This window comes from Dermacentor variabilis, chromosome 6 (genome assembly GCF_050947875.1).
Source record: "Dermacentor variabilis isolate Ectoservices chromosome 6, ASM5094787v1, whole genome shotgun sequence".
In the NCBI taxonomy this organism is placed as follows: domain Eukaryota; kingdom Metazoa; phylum Arthropoda; class Arachnida; order Ixodida; family Ixodidae; genus Dermacentor; species Dermacentor variabilis.
In genome coordinates, this window is record NC_134573.1 from 140,855,827 (window position 1) to 140,879,378 (window position 23,552).

General features: G+C 46.3%; 1 protein-coding gene across 5 annotated transcripts in view; it reads right to left on the minus strand.

Annotated features, from left to right (window-relative positions):
- Nucleotides 1-23,337, minus strand: part of Magi (membrane associated guanylate kinase, WW and PDZ domain containing protein magi) — a 62,034-nt gene extending 38,697 nt beyond the window's left edge. For 2 of the 5 annotated variants that reach the window (XM_075696038.1, XM_075696037.1), the window contains exons 1-13: nt 22,450-23,332; nt 21,615-21,728; nt 14,857-14,976; nt 13,424-13,706; nt 11,970-12,043; nt 11,699-11,756; nt 11,540-11,604; nt 10,802-11,086; nt 10,382-10,687; nt 6,513-6,722; nt 3,595-3,827; nt 2,661-2,948; nt 963-1,181 (exon numbers count right to left, since the gene is read on the minus strand). In XM_075696038.1, the coding sequence (XP_075552153.1) occupies nt 963-1,181; nt 2,661-2,948; nt 3,595-3,827; nt 6,513-6,722; nt 10,382-10,687; nt 10,802-11,086; nt 11,540-11,604; nt 11,699-11,756; nt 11,970-12,043; nt 13,424-13,706; nt 14,857-14,976; nt 21,615-21,728; nt 22,450-22,792 (2,598 nt within the window). In that variant the 5' untranslated portion in view covers nt 22,793-23,332. Of the gene's footprint in view, nt 1-962; nt 1,182-2,660; nt 2,949-3,594; nt 3,828-6,512; nt 6,723-10,381; nt 10,688-10,801; nt 11,087-11,539; nt 11,605-11,698; nt 11,757-11,969; nt 12,044-13,423; nt 13,707-14,856; nt 14,977-21,614; nt 21,729-22,449 lie in introns of all 5 variants that reach the window. The other 3 variants (XM_075696039.1, XM_075696040.1, XM_075696041.1) reach the window with 3 other exon arrangements.
- Nucleotides 23,338-23,552: the final 215 nt, after the last annotated feature.

Genomic DNA, 23,552 nt, shown 5'->3' on the forward strand with positions numbered 1-23,552 from the left:
CATCTCACACTAAGTCACATCAGATAAGGCCAACAGACAATGAAGCCAAGGAAAGCATCGGGGAAATTAGCTGTAGTTCAATTTGAGATGTCGAAAATAATGAAGAAAAGGAAAATGAAAGAGGATGAAAAGATAACTTGTCGCTGGTGGGAGCCAAACCCACAACCTCCGCATCATTTCTGTGTCGCACTACCAATTGTGCTACAGTGACAGCTATCAACCCAGTCACTAACTTGGGTATTTATGTTTACTAGACCTAGCCCTAGGAGTGCTAGCCAACGTCACTCATAGCCACTCCCCTAAGATCACCTGTTACGTGACGCCATCGGGAAAAAAAAAGAATGCTCCACTTCTGCTCACCATGGCTTTGAGTGGCACTGGCTAACACTCCTGGGTCTAGACCTAGTAAACATAAATACCCAAGTTAGTGGACGGATTGATAGCGGTCGCCGTAGCTCAACTGGTAGTGCAACACAGGCGTAATGCGGAGGTTGTAGGTTTGGCTCCCACGTGCAACAAGTTATCTTTTCGTCCCCTTTCAGTTTTCTTTCTTTTTTCATTATTTTCTACATTTCAATTTGAACTGCAGCTAATTTCTCCGATGCCTTCCTTGGCTTCATTGTCTGTTGGCGTTATGCAGTCATGATTAACAAAATCGTGCCCCTCGATCCCCCTTCTTCTCTCGTTAAGCCACATCAAGGAATATAAAATCCATTGGAAGAAACTGCACAGTTATGCCGAGAAGCACTGCTTCTGCACAACCTGTGCGCTGCCTAGTCAACCAAACTCACACCTTCTCCGTAAGCACAACACACAAAGTCAACACATTCAGGGCATGCCAGCTACTTCGCTTTACTGCTGAATGGCACAGAGTACAGGTGGCACGGCACAAAGCTGTGTTTTTCAACTGCTTACGAAACGCAAGGAAGCCCGAGAAGAGACCTGTGTGGCCACCCACGCACCTTGGCAGCACGAGCCTTGACTTTAGCCGGCGAGGAAGGCGCTGGCCGCAAGCCGCCTCGGTGCAGAGTGATGCGTGCCGCCTGTCCGATGGGGCAGTCCTTGAGCGCCTGCACCACCTCCGTGTGGGGGCGGCCTCGCACATCCCGACCCTCAATCTCCACCAGCAGGTCCCCTTCCTGCAAGCCCCGGCAGCGCGGCTCGTCCAGAATCTTCTTCACCTGCACGAGGTTGGACAGGTGGGCTCAAGACACGGAGCAAGGTATGTAAACGAAGCCGCGTGTGCACTTGGGCTAGTTAGCAGGTCGTGGTTACAACAGTACAAGACTAAAGTGAAAAAAAATTTATTCCAAGGTATGATGTGCCAAAATTACGATCTGATCATCAGGCATGCCGTTGATTAATTTTGACCACCTGGTGTTCTTTAAGATAGACCTAAATTTACGCACCGCATTTACTCGCATAATTATCGCACTTTTTTGTCAGAAAAATTGACGCAAAATCAGGGGTGTGATCATTATGCGGGTTAAATTTCCTGCGAAAAGAAAAAAAAGAATTTTTTTCGTCCCGTGCTTGCTGCGGGACACCAAAACAAAAATGGCGGCTGGCGGAGCAAGCCGGACGCGCCGAACGCGTTTTTTTTTTCTTCTCGCGAGTACATTACGTGCACTGAAACAGTTTCTTCCGTATCAGTAATGAATAATATCATTAATGTCGGCAAGCTTGCGGCAATAACGTAGCCACGTCCACTTTGAGGGGACAGAAACAGATGGGCGCGCTTAGCTGCCACTGACATAAAAACACATGGCGGGCATGCTGCGGAAACTGCGGCATCTGTCTTCACTACTATCCTATTACAGCACGTTTCCGCTAAGGGTGCGTGAATATCTTAGCTTTGTTACAAGCGTCGGCGTATGAATAGGGTACACTTTTAACGTATCAGTGTAAACGTGGCTACTATCGTTGGTGGCTACTATCATTGCCACTCGAGATTTGTTGCATGCCTGCGAGTGTAGATGAGAAGAATCGACATGCGTCTTTTTTGTTGTTGTTGACCACAGCCATTATAAAACCTACACATAATAAAGGCAAGTTTGGTTGCAGCCTTTTTTTAGTCATGGAAGTGCGTGAAGTGATGAATGTAATGAAATGAGGCATCTACTTAAAAATGTTTGGTGCGTGCTGACCGCTTGGTTTGTCTTGAAGAGTCGTTCGCATAGCATTCAACAGATGGTAAGCGTGATCATTATTAGCTAGACTTGGCACACAAGATATCGCTGCATCACGTTTGGGGTGCGATCATTACACGAGAAATAAAAAAAATTGAATTTTGACGACAAAATTCAGGGGTGCGATCACTATGCGAGTAAATACGGTGTAGGAACGTGTTTGCATTTCGCCACAATCAAAATGTGGCCACCGCGGCCAAGACCGAACCCGCGACTTTGAGCTGCACAACGATTCAGCCACTAAGCACGATGGATCTGATTCTGTAATGCAACCAACTACAACGTGTAAAATTAGTCGGCAATGTGACCCCCCCTTATCTCTCTCTGTTGCTTTCACAAACACACACACAATCATTAAGTTTTCTTTTCTCCACATACTTCTGGTACAGCCAATCAGCCCCCAGAGATTAAAGCCCCCGGAACTGGTTTTCCAAGGTTAATTTGCACAAAAACTACCGCATAGTCACCCACCTTCTGGCCATAGGCACTGTCTGCAATTGTGAAGCCGAAGCCCGAAGTTCCCTTGACGATCTCCACAGTCAGTGTCTGCGGCTTGGCGCCCACTGTGCCGGGGGAAGCGGGCCCAGAGAAATCGAGGATGTCTGGGGCTCCTCCACCGCTGACACTGAGCAGGTCGGCACTGTTGTGCCTTTGCGGCCGTGGCCTGTCCGGACCACTCAGGTCTGACATAGACTTCGCAGGCCGCGTCCGTGTCTCCGTGCTGTCCAGGTCCTCCAAGCTCTTGCTTGAGTAGATGTCCTGGAGAGCCGGTAAAAGTAGCAAGGTGAGTGCGAGGCAAGCTCCCTCAAGGACATCAGCATCAGTATGATAGTTTCAGAGACAGAAAAATAATTATGGCGTTGCGACTTGGCTCTCTTGCACAGTGTTCCCAGCCTTCAGCTAATAAACAATGCAAGTGGGCATTAATGCAAGTGGGCATTAGATACTCAAATAAACATTCAAGAACAATTTTAAATATTTACGTTTAAGTCTACAAGTCCATAAAGACAAATTGTTATGCCATGCGATGAAGACAAACATTTAAGAAAGTCATATGCCATTCCTATGATAGCAAATCGACATGTTTCACAAAGCACATAAGATAAACGCCCGTACTGCATTGCAGCTATGTTCCGCACTGCTGCTGCTGTTTCCTTTATTCCTCTTGCTCCTCTTTTTCCAGCCCCAAAGTACGAAGTCTAGAAGTCCTACAGACGAGCAAAGCTAACCATGAAAGTCTGTTAGTCCTGGCTGTATCACAAGAATCCTGCATTTCTCCGAGAGCTAATGTTGTTCTTTAGTTTGTGCTGTCTAGCACTCACAAAAATTTCCAGGCAATTTCGATTCATCCTCATGGCTAACACACACAGCAAGGAACGCACACAAGTACGCACAACAAACGTACCTGGTAATCATCAGGGCGGGGTCGGTGGTGTGCCATGGGGTCGTCGGGAGACATGACCGCCATGGTGGTGACAATCTCGGTGTTCGGGTCGTCGGGGTCGAAGGGCAGGGCATAGCCTCTGCACACCTGCAGGTGCACCATCTCGCCCGGTGGTATGGACTGGAACAGGCTCACCACACCTTGGTGGGTGTAGCCCAGGACGCAGATGCTGTTGACGTACACCAGCACGTCGCCTGCATCGAGGGAGGATGAAGGAGGGAGTGGTGCAGATGATAATGACGATACAGATGTTGCCCCCTGCACAGCAGGCAATTACACCGGTGGCCCCCCTACTCCAGTGTTGCCACAGGTCATAAAAAAATTACTAGTAGTAGATTTTTGCATGAAAAACCACTAGAAATCAGTAATGTTTGTTTATGCTGGCAAAAGAGGTAATTTAAACGGAGATTTTGCTGGCGTGGATCAATGCTTATTCTTAGTTTCACAATGTTCCATCGGCAATGCAGGAGAGCAATAGCACAGTGAATCTCAAACAACATGCAACTATTTAAAAATATGCCTTGTTTCAAACTTCAAACTAGTTCTGGGAGGTTTTAAATATGACATTTAGTACATGGAGTCTGAAGTGTTCAGTCCATTTCGGATTACAGCAAAACCGCCGGTTATATGTTTTTGGAAAAAAATGCTCGAAAAAAATGTACTAACCAGGAAAACATACAATCCGAAGTCACAAAATTATTACCAGACCCAACTCTAGTTGACATCTATGTAATGCGAACCATTGAATGAATCATTGCACCATAAGATGCCGATATACGCCTACCTTGTGTGTTCCGAGCGGCAAGACATGCGCATAGTCATTTTTGCGGCTTCGACAAGCTTACATTTGCATCGAGCTGCTGGGGCCCAAGCGACCCCAAACGCACGTTGTCATTTTACTATTGCGTAGTGTTTCAAGACAGCGACGGGAAACCAAAAGGAAATCAAGCTGGCGGGCAGCGCCAGAACACGATGTCGCCAGAGCAAAACATGACACACACTTGAAGCTGCTTGCAGCAGGAAACAGCGATGTGTTTGCGTTATCACCTATTAAATGCGTGCAGTATGCTTCCAACCGCATTACACCCCACGCACTGTGAGACAGACTTGTGAAGATGCTTATCACAATAGGGTTGGCGCCGATAGCTGCGAACGTGGCGTGCGGCCGCATGGGAGGAGATTTGCTGTTACCAGAATAGGAAACTGAGTACGCGCTGCCATTTTCACATGAGGCAGGTGGGTGATTATGTTGTAGGGAAGCTGCTGCAGCAGGTGGCTACTGCTTTTAATTGTGCGCCCCTACCGCCGCTTCATGTTTACACGAGACCTAGCGGCTGGAAAACATATCATATTGTCCCCGTTTAGCAATCTACTGAACGTTGGTGCCGAAGGATTGTTTTCTCAAAACATACGTATGAACCAGTAAAAAAGATGCATAACTGTATTGGATCATATTTTGTGTTCTCAATCAAGAATGTTGGTGTTGGGAAATCGTATGTAACAGGATCGCATGAACGAGGTTCTACTGTATATGCTTAAGCCTAAAAATGAAAAAAGGGCACATACGGCTTGTCTCAAAATACAAGTTGATCATGTTTTAGCAGATATCTATTTAAAAAGTAGTACATTTCACAGAAAGTAGCAGAAAATTTAAGGAATCTTTTTTAATGTAGTATAATTCACTACAGCCTTTTTTAACCACACCAAAATTCAGTACATTCCAATGCTTTCTTAATGAATAATTAAAAATTTGAAAAAGCAGTAGACCTACTGAGTAATGGGAAACTGGCAGCACTGCCCCACTCTTTAACACCATAGGTATTTCTTAACTTGTTTTCATAGAACCCAAGGACCTTCCAAGCTGTCAATTAAGTGCATGCTCCAACCATCCCACAACTGATGAATTTGATATACTAATGGCAAAAGCTTATTCAAAATTCTTTTTCTTTGCCCCAACACATCGCTACCAGTAATGTCACAGTCGGCTAGTACCAAAAAAAAACAATCTTAAGAGAGAGAGAGAGAGACTCTTTATTAGAAAAACAGAAAATTTTTAATAAAGAGTCTCTCTCTTTATTATCTTAAATCTTAAACCAAACACTTGCCTCATTGCATCCTAAACCAAGAAACTACTTTCTAAGTTGTCCATGTAGCAACAAAAGCTGGCAAATGGTAGGGGGGAAAGACCTCACTGCCTTTCTGCTCTGTGAAGAAGGATGACCAGCAAAGCTGCGTATGTGGGCCCCTTAATGGCAAACTGCACTTCTGCCACGAGTGGGCCCGGTATTGCGCTATCTTCGGGATGGGCCCACATATGGGGAGTGCTTCAAAGCCTGCTTTACCTCAGTCACAGATCGGCTCGGTATTGTACTGCCTTCGGGATGGGCCCCAGTATGGGGAGTGCGTAATGCCTGCTTCGCCTCTGCCGCGGGCAAAGCCCTGCATTGCACTATCTTCGGGATTTCTTTCTACATGCAGACATGACAGCGGGGAAAGTATCGCTCAACAGCTTCGCTGTACAATAAAAGACAAGCAAAGCTGACAGCTTTAATTAGTTGTGTTTAGGAGGAGATCATGCGTATCATTACAATTGCTCAAACTGGTGAATGGGAGGGAAGTGGAAGATAAACTGGCAAGAATCCACGGATACACAACCTAGACCAGTTATCACAGCCTCTCTGCAGTCACATCATAGCGCAGAGAGCAGGAAGATGGTCGCTGAATCAACAGCCATACTTTGACATTGATGCTACCTCAATGCTTAATACAGCACTGTATGCAGTAAACGCAGTATGCCAGTTCTATTATTCTGGTTAGAATCAATATATGTGTTTATAGTTTCTCTAAACAGTAGCAGGAGTGCTGGTGTGAGTTCTCACCCGTGCGCAGCTTCCCGTCGGCCCAAGCAGGTCCGTTGGGAACAATGCTCTTGATCTGAAGAAACTCCTCGGAGTCGTTTTCGTCGGCACCCACGATAGTGAAGCCAAAGCCTCGGGCACTCTTCACGAGTGACGTGTGGATGATGTCGCCCTGAAGCTCCGCTGGATTCCGTGTAAACAGGTAAGGCAGGCGGCCGTGTGAGCCATGGTCTGTAGACGGACAAGAGCAGCGGTGTCACGCCATGCATTCATCAGACAGTGAAGCAGTCAGCATACAGAACACATCGCTGTTAATGACATGTGTGTTGTTTCAAAAGCTGTGAGCTTTGTTTGCTCCATATTTAACTCTGCTGCCTATGAACAATTCCCCACCTAGGAAACAAGATGATGGCTGAAAACAGGCAGAACGTATCTGAAGATATAAACACTGTAAACAACAGTTTGCGAGTGCATTGCTCTTAGGAGCACTTGAGCTCTGTATTCATGCGACCAAACACTCTCAAATAACAATTTTGTTGCGATAGCAATTACATGGACAGTCCAGGCGAACTCCAGCCGTCACCGCGATGCTCCTTATAAAGTTCAAATGCGATAAGATCTCGACTGCGCGCCGTATTCTGTGGGCAGAAGTGAATGCGTGCAAGGATGAGCCGAGAAGAATAATGGTTTGAGCTCATGCGCACGAGGGAGGAAGGCGGGGAGGAAGCACACTGCCTTCCATTGCACGTAGGGCAGCAGGAGAGGAAGGGGGGGAGGTTCTACTTCGGCCATGGCTACACATGCGTAGCTGAGAACAGCCCCGCAGGCCTATATTGAAAGTAATCTGCAGTTGGTACAAGGTCTAGGCCTGCCAAGGGCTGATGACTTCATGTGCACTGTGTTCTCGCCGCTTAGTTCACGCTAAAGCAAGGAACAGTACGAAGGCCGATTCGCTCGCTGCTGCTGCCCTTCTTCCTCACACCAGCATTCTGACAGCGAGTGTCCGCTATCATTCAGTGAGATGTGCTCATGTTTGCCTGTGCGCACGGGACACCATGCTAGTTAGTGGCATCGTACTAACTTGTAAGCGAATGTTTGCTAGTTTATACGGCCTCTAAAGCTACTAACCTCCCTTTGTATAGCTGTCTAAAAATTTGCTATCGTAATTTATGCTTTGCCTTTCAGGTAAAACTGCGCCATTTTTCACAAATATCCCTTTGTCCCTTGAGGACTTCGGATAATATGTTTAAATATTAAACATTTTTTTAAAGAAAGATTAGAAATCCTTATGGTGTCACTTCATTTCATTCTCACTTACAAACAGCAACCAAGATCACCAACATGCTCACTCGAGTATTTTCTTGAAACACAACACCGTACAAAGAAACAAAAATTATGAAATCCACACACACTCCAATACGTTCCCGTAACCATGTGAGCAAGAAACATCTCACAGCATGCTTTAATAAAACGTTGACATCAATCATGCCCATGCTTTTAGTGCAACTGTCCAAGTACACGACATTCCTTTCAGTCACGAATAATGACGCACTGTCAATAAATGTGTCAAAGATACATAATTTTATTCTAAAGTGCTAAAGACGTCACTGAAAAGAAAGTCAAGGCGGTAGGATGACGCTATGTGAATATCCCAGTGAGTCCTCATAATTACATAGCATTTAAATTTGAATTTAGAGGATAGTCAGTCCTGTCTCACTTCTTCATCAAAAGAATGAGGGTGTTTTAGAAATAGCATCCCCAAGTGACTTTGCAAACTCAAAAACCCAAATTCCTTAGTACGCCTTCTGCGTTCTTGTGAACACCTGGCTGGCAGTGTCTCCTAACTTTGGGTCTCCTATTCCGGAAGATCCCTATTATATACTGATGGCATTACAGTAGCTTTATGTTAATTCAACGCCAGTCAATTTTATTCTTTAGTTAATTCGATCCCGACCAGTCCCAGCCAGCGCACATGCACTTCAACGGCGCAAACTTTCATTATTTTGATCCTAAAATTGGCTTTCACCACATAATTTGAACTTTACCAGTCAGCAGGCACGCACCTAACACCCTATGTGACCCCAATAACGATTGTTCTAGTGGCAACATGTTTCAGAGGAGCTTAGAAAACAGTTAACGCATTGAACGCAAGTCATATCTCGTCAAAAATGCGCGTTTTTGGCCTGCCCTACGAAGAGTTTCAAGCAATAATGCTAGCTCACCATGTCTGATTTCAATATTTACTGTTCTAATGCCGTGGGTCTTTTTCCCCTCCGTCCCTCCACCCCAAGAAAATTTGGTAAAAAATTGCTCTAGAAACCAAAGCAGTGTGAACGGCATTCAGATGCTTTACTGCATAACACGGTTCAATAGTGGTGAAGCGGACTTGTAAGAAAAACCATTCAGCGAAGCTGATGTGAGGAAACCGACCGCTATTGTGCAACACATACTGGACCCTTACCAAATCTTCTTGCTAAAAAACTACATGTACATTAGATTTCTACTTTGTTCAGAATCTTCAATGTCAGTTTTATAGTACTTTTGTACTTTGGACACATAAAAAATGGCCACAAGTTTGATTCAGGGGCGTATCAGAATCCAGCAAATACTGTGAAATGAATCAGCGGGGTTTTTATTTACATTTTTTCTTTTATCTTGTTAAATTTGGCCAGCTGGATATTTTTGTCGGTCCCGTCGGGGTGGGACTAATGGAAGTGGGCTGTATCAGAAATGAAAAGCCCTTATTTCGCCATTGCTGACAGAACATAGCAAACCTTTTATCAAAAATGTTAGTGCTTTGAACAAAGTAGTTGTGTATAGTAGCAATACTCAAACAGAAGTGGAGCCACATTGAACATGCAGGGAGTTCCATCAATCCTGTAACCTATAAACGTAGGCAGCACAATTGACGGGATGTGGGCAATTCATGCACATTTTGTCTCCGGTAGCAAGTGTGCGTCATGCTGCATGCAGCAGAAAGGCTGTGCGACAAGCACTCCTCTCAACAGGCCATCGCCACGAAGGATCAAGAAACAGCAGGAGAAAAATCCTCGACACCAGTGCATGTGGGCAACAGGGTGGGAGTCACAAAAATATTAAAAGGCCGTGAAAACCATCTCAGACATTTTTGAACACATTCTGAATAAACTCCTGAATCGCATGCAGAACGTTGTGACGATCACCTTCCATGAACGTGACAGCACGACGCGCTGCAGCAAAGCAGGAAATGTCACGAATGCTCAAAAGTGCTAGTATGATGATGATTTCTCACGTCACCCATTTTGAACTGCGGTGGCGAGAAATCGGCATGTAGCCTGCGTGACACTTATATGCTACCATATCGTAATCTAGCACTCTACCTATCTGCTCTAGCTCGTAAAGTTACCCATGCCAGTGATGATCCCACCAGTCTTTTTTCTGCTTTTTTTGTCCCCCATTGCTCTAAACATTTTTTGCTTATTTCAACCACTGAACAGCTAACTTTACCATCTTCTTTGAACAACAGCACTTCTGGAAGGTAGATGTTCCCTAAGGTTCTGGCTGGATGAACACCTTGGCATTCCATTACAATGTACTGAGTCACCTTTGCATTCTTGCTGCAGCAGACATATGCTTCACTGCGTATTGAATCGCAAGCACAGTATGCCGACACCATCGGGTGCTGATGGTGCCTGTACTGTGCTAGCTCATTGCTGCACCCGAAGCCCTTCTATGTAAAACGATGGCACCAGCCTATGCTCCCCCTTTCATGCACTCTCTCCACAATTTTTCCTGTGTGACATCACCCGGAAGCCCACATGCACCAGTCAGTAAAGGGGGCCTTTCCTCCAGCCCATCCTTGCGGCAGTGTCAAGATATAAAGCCAGTCAGCCAGCAGTGGCGCGGCCCACCTGAGGCCGGGAGGGCCGCCGCCGCGCAAGGAGACGGGCTGTCCTGCGCGGTGGTGGGAGTGGCGGGGGGTGGCCGGTGGTGCGTGCGCAGTGCAGCGGCAGCAGCCGCGGCCGAGGTGGGGGTGGTCGTGATGGTGCCTGCAGGCCGGTGGTTGGCGGAGGGTTGCGGCTGCTGGGGGCTGCCTCCCAGCTGCATCAGCAACCCTCCTCCTCCCTGGCGGTGGTCGGCCGAAGGACCAGCTGGTGGGGGCAGCACCCTCTCGGAGCCAGGCGGCGGCGCAGCTGTCGTCGGGGGCGTGGCCCCTTCTTCAGAGGACGAGGGCGAGGAGGTGTTAGTCTGGGACTGGTCTCGCAGGCAGGGCAGGCAGGGGAACAGCGGGGAGTGCCGCGAGGGGGGCGTGCGTGGTCGACGGCACTCACGGTTATTGTTCACAGCGGAGGAAGACGTGGAGGCGCCACCGCTTGTCGGGGAGTGCCGCTGGTGGTGGTGATGGTGGTGGGAGGGGTTTGCCGACGACGCACCAGGGATGGGGCTGGCCTCTCGGGGCTGAGATGCACTGCTGTTGCCCAGCAACTGCTGTTGGGATGACTGGGAGCCTTGCGGGCTAGCCGCCGCCAGCTGGCCGCTGCCTGGAGAGATGCAGCCACCACCCCCGCCGACACTGCCGTTACCTTGCACTGCACTCGCACCAGAGCCTGGTGAACCTGTAAATGTGGGAGAAGTGAGGAAACGGCTTGTATTATGCACCGTCACGTGAGCACCACGCATGATAAACATTTGATAAACAAGGCAGAAGAACGTAACCTAGCGTAGCACCCGGTGCCGTGGGGTTTGTGACTACCTAGTTTGAGTTAGCAAGATCAGAAGGCAACTCTACAGTAAAAGTGCAAAACTATACTCGCAGTACTCGTCTGTGCATATGGATGCACAGTGTAGTCACACACAATCTCACACAGTCACTATTTAATGCTAATGCATAACCAGATCAAGCAAACAATTAACAAAACAAAGGTTAAGAATTCGTAAATACACCACAAACATGCAACAAAACGCAGTGCCATCACACTGCACACATGGCAGCATTTGAACAATAAAACACAGAGATATAAAAAGATGCATAAAAAGAAGCTCTAACATAGGTTTTATTCAATACTCACCAGGTGAGGTTTGCAGCTTCAGATGAGGGAGTGGGCTTTCGTACTGCGTTCTCCTGTTGACGTGGCTGCAAGGCATAGCAGTACATAAGGGACACTCCAACTCGGCACAATAACAAAATATGTGCTATAGTTTAGTTTACAAACAGTAACTCAACTCACTCTATGTAATATGTCCCGTAGTGTGGATCATCAATCCTCTCCCAACCATATGGTAACTCTGTGTGCAGAAAACAAAACAAAACGAGACACGTTAACCAGAGCCACTGACACGAGCAAGTGGAGTGCAGTGATGCAAGCCTTACGCACCTCAAGGCACTCACCTTTAATGAGAGGAATAGCGACACCATGCAAGTTAGAAGGAAGGTTATTTGCATAAGCACCAAGCCACTAGTACACCGGCAAGCAGGCTCCAGCTTCAAGAGTGACTCACCGTACTCCCCGTCATACGACACTCGAGACTTGCTTAACCTCGGGTCGTGCCACTGCGATGTGTTCGTGTTGTGGCTGAAACAAGACGAGACACACAGCGACTGATACAAAATCTGCACAAGGACATCGAGATGCAAACGAACAAAAAATAATATAATGCAGCATGAAAAGGGACCCAACACAACTTTCAGCGAAGTTTAAACTAGCATGGTTTCTGTTGTTACGACGACTGTTTTTGCGTGCATGCGAAGGCGATTTAGTAATACAATAAAGCAGATCACAGGCACGAACCCAGCCTAACCAAACCAAGTAGTTTTGCCTTATGCCCCTTCCCTCACGGACTATCAGGCGGTATGCTGAATTCTAAGCACGTGACTAAGCAAGTGAATCACCCTCTGGATCACTAGAAGATGCAGAGGGGTGTCCTGCCCCTGCATCCTCTTGAGACATGCTAGCACTTCACCTGACACACATGATTTGGTCTTGGCACTATGTAGCACTGAAAATTTGTGCAATGATAAAATTGATCGTGCAGTGAAGTGCGCCTTAAACTATGGTAAAAGCAGAACCGACTACTGCCAAATTGTCGCCCTCCTTTCTCCCCCACAACTATTTTGTTCTCCATTTGTTTTGATGAGCCACACCGCTCCGGTGCTACCCCGGATCTGCCTCTGCTTGCAATGCGAAAATGATCGCACCAAATGGCCAACAACTACAGGCAGGGCAGAAGCTATAGAGCTAGCAGAATTTCACTGTGCTTGTGAAGCTATCAGGCAAAGGTGGAAAATGAGGTTTAGTAATAATTATAACCGATAGAGTGCTAACATACTAGAGTCATAGCTGGCCACCCGGGGTGGTTTAATCTGCACGAAGATCTCGATTTCTGCATCCTACCCCCAACAAAATGGGACAAGGGCTCCCTTTCCAAATGTGTATGCAGTGATATTTTAGACCACCTAAAGAGCCTCGTTTCATCTAGTGTAGATATATAGCAGCCTTGATACAATAATTTACTTATAGAATACAGGGTGATGCACAACACAAATGCTTGCAAAAATAGTCATTATTTATAACAAAAGTTAAAATATGATGCCATTACCACTAGTCGAAAATGACACAGAACACAGAGTGCTAAGAAATATCATGGCACCTGGGCACGGCCTCCAAGATAAGGCGGCACCAACGGCATGCTAAAGATCTCGGAGGTCACGTTTTGGGTACTGCGTCACACCTGCTAACCACGAGGTAGTACTTGCATCATCTGCTAAGGTGCATTTAAAGGCTTTTGGTAAAAAAAAATTGACCATTACCAGCCCTGAAGCTTTCTAGTCCTCCTAGTAAATACTACTAGTTTATTACCAATTCAGCGACAGTGAAATTTCATTACAGCTGGCCTTTTTAAACCGAGCCAGTGTGCAAGAGGCAGGAGCTGCTCGAGAGCAAGTGTACACGCACTTGATGAAGTAGGGCTCGCCGTCCTCGGTGTAGGCCTTTTCCCAGCAGGCGGGAAGCGGCTCCAGGTCAAAGGCCCCGGGGCTGGCATCTCGGGGAGGACCGGCCCCGTTGGCCTGCAGCCCCTGCAGCTGGGTCGGGCTGGGCGACGGGGCCGGCTCCTGGGACTTGGCCGTCATGGCCTCCACGTTGGAGCGATTCCTGCGCCGCTTGCCTTCCGAGGACGGGTGCGCCCCGGGCAGCAGCAGGCCTTCCTCCTGCGGCTTGGGCGTGCCGTAGTGGTTGCCTGCACGGACCGTGAGTGCACCCTCGCTGGTCATGACACTGAGGTCAACATCAAAAATTTACGTGTAAGGCTTGACAATTCCTAGGAAACACACTGGGTCCCGTATTTACGTGAAAGTTTGCGTACTAGAAATGTCGTCAGAACAGAAGCCAGCCAATCCTGACGCTGGACATATATTATTGATGAATGCTTTCGGATAGCAAAGAACACTTACAAATTAAAGTCGTTGTGAATTCAACCCTTTTATTATTCTTTAAATTGAATTACAGGGCTTAACGTCGCGCAGCAATGGTGGAAATATCGAAGAGAACACAGTAGGGGTGGGAGATCAGGGTGAATTTTGACCTTGACCACCTGGGTTTCCTTAACCTGCACCTAAATCTTGTTACATAAGCATTCTTGCAGGTTGCCCAACTTGTAATGTGGCTGCCGGAGCCTGAAATCAAACTTGAGGTTTTGTACTCAGCAGCTGAAAGTTCTTCCACCTAGACAGAACTTTACGTGCCAGGGCAAAAGGCAAATGCCTGGGCTATGAAAGATGCTGTACTGGAAGGCTTCAAAGCCAATTTGGCCACTTGCGGGTCATTAACATACTCTAAATTTTCTACATGTGAGAATTTGTGCATTCCATGTGCATTGGAATGCAGCTGCTATAACTGGTAATCAAACCCACAAACTTCTGCTCGGTACCTCAAGGCCAAAAGCCATTGAGGTAGGCTCTTGGACAGAATCAATGCCATAATTTTGCTGACTGAAGAACATGCAATTACAGCGAATGGTTAAATGAACAAATGACCACTGATGTTATAAAGCTTGAAAGGGAAATATTGACGAAGATAACACCATAATGTTGCCATTTTTACACCATAAGAATGATCTTGTTCACTGCATAAGACAGTGTATCGTTCACTGCATCAATGGAACAAGCATGCAATACAATAACTGCAAGAAAAAAAGAAACGATCTCAACGCTCCAATCAATGCGTTTCCGCCATGGCCATTTTATCAATAAAGAGCTGGAAAACTCAACATTCATTCAGCAGACTGTGCACGTAAATTATGAATGTAAAACTGCCACTGCACATTCCCTGACATTAGACAAAAATGCAAAAAAAAAAACAAGATGCCCAGGACAAAATTGTGCACTTGCCTTCATATATTCCACTCTCCAGAAGACTCCCGCTTCTTTCAAGGGCGACAAACTCCTCTAGTGTCAGAAAAGTGTAGTCCACACCATTCACTTCCCCCTCCCGGGGACTCCGTGTTGTGCCTGAAAAACAATCCAAGAAGGTAAACTGATCAGCCTCTCCGTGACACTGTCACTGCTGACGATGGCCGAATCGTAAAATGCGTGCGCTATCTCTCAGTTATGTAGCTTTTCCATACTCATCAGCTCAACGCGCTCGCCTTCCACTGCTGCTGGTTAACGCGTGGGCAGTGCATTAAATAATGTACCAAAACTGCTGTCTGGCTAGGCAGCAGACCACAAGTAGTCACAACTAGAAAATTCATATAGCCACCTATGCTTAAAGGGACTGTCTACTACACAGAATCGTGGTGGGAAAGAGAAGATGGTGTCACACTGACAGAGCTGACAGCATACTTTTGTTCCGTAAACAAGGAATTACTATTTCTTCAATTTGGCTCCGAAAGCAGTGCAACATGACATGTGGTGTTGCTTGATGATGAAACAGTATAAACCAAACTGTGTGCAGTGGCGTGACCTAAAACTCGTCCTGAGAGTTATTTTGCTTAAATACACAGATACACTGCTCAAAATTTTATTTTATGTGCTTCCGCTAACTTTGCTTTGTGCCATAGAGTAATTTCTCCTTTATTTCCAGTTAGTGCACATTAAAAAGTGGCGCTGCCTTTGAGCAGACGAACAGAGCAGAACAGTGGTACACCCGTGAGCAAAAGTATACGGACCACAGGGTCTCCGAAAAAACAAAATTTCTTTGCAATTAGCATGCATAAACTGAAATTGACGAGTAGAGTGGAAAGTTAACAATGCCAAGTTTAGACTGCAGTCCTCGATTTCAAGTTGCATTCGCAGGCTGAGGGGAAAAAAAATCGGCTTTATCGCGCAATCCCTGGTCCGTATACTTTTGCTCACGGGTGCACATCGGTGTGCCCACTCAAGTGCGCCCTCTTGACATGGTGACACGCATTAGCGTGAGTCGCATTATGGGTGTGGCGCAAGGATTGCTGCTGTATTGAGGACGTTGAAAATGCATTCCATTTGTAAGGCACGCCGGCGTAGTCGCAACACCAGCGTAGGCATTCCTTGCGACAATGTGGCTGCTAGACCATCACATAGGAGGCTTGGAGTTCGGCAGCAGTGCAAACACAAAGATGCAGATACACGGAATTCACTTGTAGGAAACACGCGAGATTACAGGTTAGAAAGAAGAAGAAAAATACTTATTTAACCGTACGACTTATTTAAGCAATTTCAGTATTTAACAAAAGGAACCATTTCTGTGAAGACCCTACACGCGCTTCCTGCTCTCACTTTTACCGACATGGCATTGCCATCTTGTTCAGTAATCAGCGTTGCAGGCTTCTGTACACAGTATTAAGAACAGACTACATAGATCGAAAAACTATGTTTTAAAGATTTATACTCGCTTTCTGAAGAAGCTACTGCATGTTTACCCACTTCGAATGCTAGGCTTTCTATTGCACTACAAAATAGGAGGCTCTTGAAAAACGCAGACAGTCCCTTTGATAAAACATCCACCATGTCTGCAACCCAGTATACAAAAATAAAACTACTAATAGCTTGTGGCATTACCATTGACCGAAGTAGCTGTAAAAGCAAGGGACACTTAGCCAGGAAATCTGGAGGAACACAGGTACTGTAAAACACAGCAGCCTGTATGTGCACATTACAACCCAGAAGTGGGTCCTCACAGAGGTTCATATCCAAATGCGAAGTGCGTCTCACAATCCCAAAATGCACGTCCTGAACGGGGAAAAATTACCTTGCTTGCGGGTGCTTCGTTCCATAGACTTTTACAACAAACAGGACCTAGCATAACACGATTAAAGATTGCTGTCATTAGAAATCAAGGCTTAAAAGATTGTATTTGAGGAATGCTTCTCCATCGTTGCCATAAAATCAAGGAATATGGGCATTCCCATCACTGAGTGGTATTTCTACATATTTTCAGGCATGTTCACACGTACACCTGATAATGGTGTTTTCCAAGTATGCTGCTCTGCACTTCAGTTTATTGCCAATTTCCTAACATATTGAGTAATTTTGTAGTAAAAGCAGCTTTATAGCTAAAGGTGAGCTGCAGATGTGTCAAGCGCTTCCCTCTGCACCCTTCATTCTCCTGTGCACTTTCATTGGTGTCAGCAGCTCCTGACCTCACAGGTCTGTACTTATCATGCACAGTGATTGGCTTTAGCCAACGTCAAAAGTCAACAGGTGCCACACAGCAACCCGCAATGAGATGCTGATGACTACAGTTTATGAAGATGCAACGTGCAGAACAAGCCGCATTCTGCTACTGTGAGGCCAACAAATCTAAGCGCTGCGCTTCCATACGCTTTGCCAGTTTGTGGGTGACACATTGTCTTGCCCACGCTTATGCTTGCATAAGTTTCCGCAAGCGTTCTTGCAGTTTATTTTACTTGTTACGCTACTTTGCATCTGTTATGTCCAGCCGTTCCTCAGGGCATGAACACCCACAATTACTAAGATGCATTCTGCAGCACTATACCAATCAGGGCTCTTACAACTCTGTGACTCAAATGTCGTGCGCTAAATCCATTTCGGTACGCACATGGATGCTACGAGTTGCCCAAATAGAACTGTTTATGATACATATTAAATGGCAGGTGCATGCAGGAAGGCAGATTTAGAACTGCAGGAAGCCAACAGCATGACAGTGGCAGCAAGCCTAGCCATGTTATGACCCAATTTTAGTTTAGTTTTCATCTTGGCAGCCGTACTTCTTTTCCTCGAGGCAACCCTGTGTAAAATCGCATCTACTTGGGTCCAAGTGTTTTGTATTTTAGTCTCTTAACTTAACTGATGTTCTTAAGCCACCTGCTGCAAACGACAATGCATACTTGGCAACCTCCAAACTTTAAAAATTGTAGATATCCCCCAGACACAACAGAAGAAGGAGGGGTTATTGCACACATTTCTTTCTCTATTTTGATAAAGAGGTGCGCAACGTTATTGTCCAACTAACGAATCCCAAGTCATCAGAAACTAAATGAAGATGCCGCTGATGCTCTGCCAAACACACCAAAGTGCTCACAAAATTTGTGTGGACAATTTGTGAACTCTCAATGTGTGCAAAGTGCATTGCACCTTTTCAATCAATGATGTGAGCCTATAAGCCCTATATAACTCTGGCGTGGTCATCGGGACATATGCTGTCCCACCTTCCTTAGTGACCCCTCGTACATAGTGGGACACACCATGACCCACCTTTCGCGCGAAAGGAGCTTGCCAGAAAAGAATAAAAGTTGGTCTCAACTTTTTTTCTGGCTCAATAAACAATTTTTAAAAAAGAGAAAGATTTACTGCGTGTGACCAGGCGCTTTATAAAGAGTTCAAAGAACTTTTTTTTTTATAATTTGAATGCAGGGGCTCAGAGAAGTTTTTGAAGCTTGCTAAGTTCGGCCTTCCAGTCTTTTTAGAACACAATGTAGCCCACCTATGCAGATAAAACATTAACTAGGCCCGAGCAAACACCGTCAAAACCCTTACCATTACGACTGGCTGGAGCAGGAACATTAAGGCAGCGTTGCCAACAGTCCTGTGTTTTCTCATGGCACAAGCATCTTCTCATGGCATGAGTAGCTTCTTTCGGTATTGTAGAAGAATTATTTGCCAATACAGCTTAAATAATTTTTCCCTTCAGTAACCGTTTAAACTAGGCATTCCACACAGCTACCAAGGCATACTTTCTTTTTTTTATGCAAGCGGTGTAATCTCACATATGTTTCCAGGCTTCAAAAACAAATGCAGAAGGGTCACAAAACCTCACACCGCTGTCTTTCCAACGAAACGCAATGTTGTCAGGCGTGCATTGTGTTACTTTTTGGTGGTGATTGCTTTTTCACCTGATTATCACTGTTGTAAATTTATCACTTGGTGCAAGGAATGCAAACGTGTATCCAAGATTTCTTTAATGCTGTTGCTGATCCTATAGTTAAAGAGTCCTGTGCAATCAGATTGCGCGTACAATGCAAATAGTGTTGTATATTCTCAAATCTATACAATCCCCATAGATTTTTCTAGAATGTATGGTGACAAGTGTATAAATATAGTGGACCAACTCGATGCTATCATTGGGATTCAACCGTAGCTTTTCTTTCTGGGCACAAGTTTGCCCAATAAAGAGTTAATTACTAACTCGCACTTTTGGTATTGTTTGATTCTTGGCTGTTACCACAATGTGATATTTGGTGAAAGGTGCTGAGTCCCATGCCAAACACACAAGCATTACGACGACTGTTGGCACCTGCTTACTTAACAAAGTGATTTTTCCAGCTCAGGTCTATTTAAGGAAATCCAGGTTTTTCTTTTTGGCTAAAGTTGACTACCACACGGCTAAAAGACGGAACACTGCTCTCGGTAACAATGTGTAGTATTAAATAAAGCCAGAACTGAAACAGGCAAGTGACATTTTCTTAGTATTGGGACACTAGCAGAGGCACCTTATAACAGAAAGGTGTGGATAAAAATAACCTTATAACATCAATACAGTTGAACACCAGTACACTGTAGTTATTCAAGACAAAGTATTGTTATATACAACATTTGTCAGAAAAGCAATAAAATAGTCACTGCCTACTGCTTCCAATGTTGTGCGATGTGCAGCCACATCCGTTTCGAGAGTGCTCTGTCTCGTGTCACAGAGGGCCAAGCTCTCTTTTAAGATGAGTTCTGTTTGCTGTTCGCAGATCGTGCAGATGCATAGGCACATATTTGTGCACACAGAAAGATTCAACAGCAAGGAAGAGTGCACTTAAGCCATATTTTTGAAAATATTCTGCCCTTTTGCAGGCAACTGAGCTATCTTGAGCCACATGCAAAAAAAAAAAAAATCATGTCATTGCAATCAACAGCATGTTGACGACCTGATATTATATTTACTTCACTAAGGTCTGAATGCAAGCTAGTTGGTGAGGCAACATCTTTGAAGGGAACAGCACAAGAATGGGAAAAATCGAGTGTGTGAGTTTGTTTGCCATTGCTTGCCCCTTTTTTGCATTGTTTGCACTGAAGATGTTATATTTACTTCATTGTTAACTGGAAAATTTGTCATATTCATGCTTGCTACATCAAGACTTGAGAACTCGTTAACGCTCTGCAGCAGGAGCAGAGGTACTGACTCGCACCGAAAGTGAAGCAATCCCTTTACTTCTGTGGCTCCAAGCTTTCCTCAAGCATGTTACTGAAAACGGTTGCCTGTTTGTACAGAAACACTCAACAAATTCCCGCAACGAATGTGTGCAAACTTCTGCCAATACATTGGCTCCAGCCTGCAAGTGCAGCCACCACTTCTGAAGCCTGTTTCACATGGTGCAATGTTACACCGCTTTTTTTTTTTTTTTGCAGCTACAATTTCCGTAAATGCAAACTTCGCTTTGTCGTTTCCCATGCACCAATTGCGGCATCTGCAATGTTTACATCTGCGAGCAACCTAGTGGTTCAGTTTCACAAGAACAAAGTGAAACAAGTTAGAAACTGATCTTCTGAAGCTTTTTTTTGTGTTTGGACTCGCTACTTTAAAAAAAAATATTAAGCATGTAAGCCACAACAATCAGTGTTGTGATTGGTTCCCCATTCTTGCTGCTCGTGCATTTTTACCGAAAAGTTCTGCACAGCGAACACTGAAAAATCACACGCATAAAGGGGCCGATGGCCTGTTTGACGCACCTGCAAATTCGCAAGCAATTTTGCACCATGTGAAACAGGCTTAGCCCTGTTTTCTGCGCTATTAAAAGCTTCTGTGCAGATGCAGAGAGCTAAGAATTGGCACAAACAAACACAACACAGTTGTATGAATTTATCTTATCTGATATTCAACTCGTTATTTCAGAGTGCTCTGTCAGGGCTACTAAAGTCGTGCAAAACAGCTTTAAAGCTGTATTAAGAAAATAACAGGGTCAAGTTATGTTAACTGGATTTAATTATTGCTATCTGCACCCACTCACACTCGCAATAAAACTTAGCTTTTTACACAACCTGTGAAGTGCTGCCAGACTACTATAGATTGACAGGTCAAATGCACCACTAGCATGTTTGCAGATAAATAACAACTATAATGAGCTTAAAAAATGCTGAATACTTCACTCCAATTACACGCATTTCAAAATGTACTTTTAGAGCAGTTGTCATAGACTGTGAGTCTACTATACTTCAATTGCAATCAAATTCGGCACACTACTGTACAGCTTCCCTCGAATGATTCAGCTGAATGTTTGGACCAACTCTAACGTACCCAAAACCTTTGCAGCCATGGCCACTGGCACTAACACACTGAAAGTTCACTATTGCATGCAAACAACCAGTTGTGCTAGCAGACAAACATAGCAGGAAGTCAGCTTAGCTTTTAAGTGTAAAAAAAACTATGTTTAGCAGCTGCATACCCCGATGCCTGACATAAGCACTAGCATAAAACAGTACATGTTCCTGTGGGTGGGCGGCGCAACCCAGACGAAAGACAAGAGGAAGTACACGATACGAGCGCTCGTATCATCTACTTCCTCTTGTGTCTTTCGTCCTGGTTGAACTGCCCACCCACAGGAACATGTTCAATCACCAACTCGCCCAGCTTGCCGTGTTAATTCAATAAAACAGTAGCCGATAGGGGCACAATGGCTAGCCCGATTCCGAGAAAGCCTATGTAAAGCACAAAAGTATCATCTTACAAGGCACTGTGCGCAGGTAGAGGTTGTCCCTGATGGTGTTCTGGAGATCATGGTCGATGGAACCTTTCTGGAAGCGGGTGTTCAGGTACTGCCTCAAGTCCTTGGTAAGGTGCCCTGCAAGATTCGACCGCCAAGAACGTTTCGGGTGAGCTTGTGGCCGTACTGCCATTAGTTCAGGAGGAAGCGAGTCGCAGCACTGAATCCATCCGCGGAACCTTCTCAAGATTAACACACGGGCTTTCCGGCGTTTAGACAGGCCGCACAATGCGCGTCGTCTGTTACGCTTTGACCGTTTTTTCAAACCCAAGTCCCTGTATACAAGACATCGAACACACTCCGAGACGCGGGCGGCGACGGGCGTCTTCCTTCCGCAGCCCGTCGGTCGGTCAGAGCGCGCGGACACGCGCGTGTGCCACATTCGCGAAGCGAAACGCTAGTGCGGGACAAAAACCAGGTTTCGATACGGTCGCCACCGGAAACATTTCTTCCCCTCCCATATCTCGGGGAAATAGAGGCTACACGATCGGCTATCGTAGCTTCGTATTACTTTCTCGCGCACTTCCTCAAGCCGCGCCTACAAGCGGCTTCCGAACGCCGTACACTTCTCTGTTTGTTTACTGCTGCCGTTCTTTTTTAAACACTGGTTGACCTCCCGTGCGCCATTACAAGCGCCGCGACATCCAGGCGCACATACCAAGCGGAGTCAACCGCTTAGATCACCGCCCAAAGAAGGCGCGGAGAGGATGTCGATTAGACGTTCAGCAAATTAAGGAAAGTTTAGATGGTTTAGCGAGCGTGTTGCCGACACCTTTTTTTTTCTTTCCGCAACACTCACCTGCTCTGACGCATCGCACTGACACGGCACTGTCGTTTCGTGCGCTGTAGTTGAGTAGCGACAGCACGTCGTTTCTCGTGTAACCAGCCACACGATGTCCTTGGATCTCCAAGATCGTGTCGCCGTCTTCGATTCGGCCGCTCAGGAAATTCACTTTATCGAAATTAACACAACTAAAGTAAGCGAACTCGCCCCGGTCGGAGCCACCGTCGACGGTCAAGTTCAAATTTCCGTTGTCATCGGCGGTCAGCACCGCGTCGTAGATGGCCTGGCTCCACGAGCTGTACTCCTTTCTGACTTGGTTCGGGCCTGTGTGTGACTTTGACTCCTGCTTGGACATCATTTCGACGGCGGTGACGGCGCACACTTGTAGTATTTCTCCGGGGCACAACACAGAGAGGCGCTAGGCCTAATGTCGAAACGAGCACCGTCTCCGCGTCTCATGCTCTCTGGCGTCTACACACATCAAAACCAAGCACCGGTGCTGTCGCCGGACAACGCGCGGGTCGTTCGGCGATCCCGTCGAAAGTGATCTTCATCCAATTCCGAGTGGCACCGACCAAAAAAGAAAGAATTCCATCACTCGGGTCTACATAAACAAACCGGACACTCAGATTTCCCCGTCCGGAAAAGCAGGCGCGCCGCTTCTGCGCATGCGCCGTAACGTTTTCCGTCCGTTCCGTCGTCGGCTCCGGCTCCCGTGCTCGGCGATGTGCGGCGGCGTGTGTAGTGGGGGCTTTATTTCGCACCGTTTCGTGTCGCGGCTACGGCGAAAGGAAAGAGGATGCGTCGCTCGACAATGACATCGTTTCTCCCGTCTGACATTTGAACGCGCCGCTTTCCCGCGGCGAGACGCGTGCCACGTCGTAAAATCGCCACCGACGTACGGTTGTCTCGAAGCTCGTCGTACTACGCTCCGCCGCCGGTCAGCATGTGCCATTCGCGGTCCTTGACCTCAAACCGCGTGCGAGATTTTTATAACCGCGTCGCATTTTCGCCCCGTCTCGATGCAGGCGGCCAAGGCGACGACAAAATGACTCTTGGGTCGCGCGGTGAGGAATATACAGTAGGCGATTCGGCGGCGTCGCGCTCTACTTACGGCC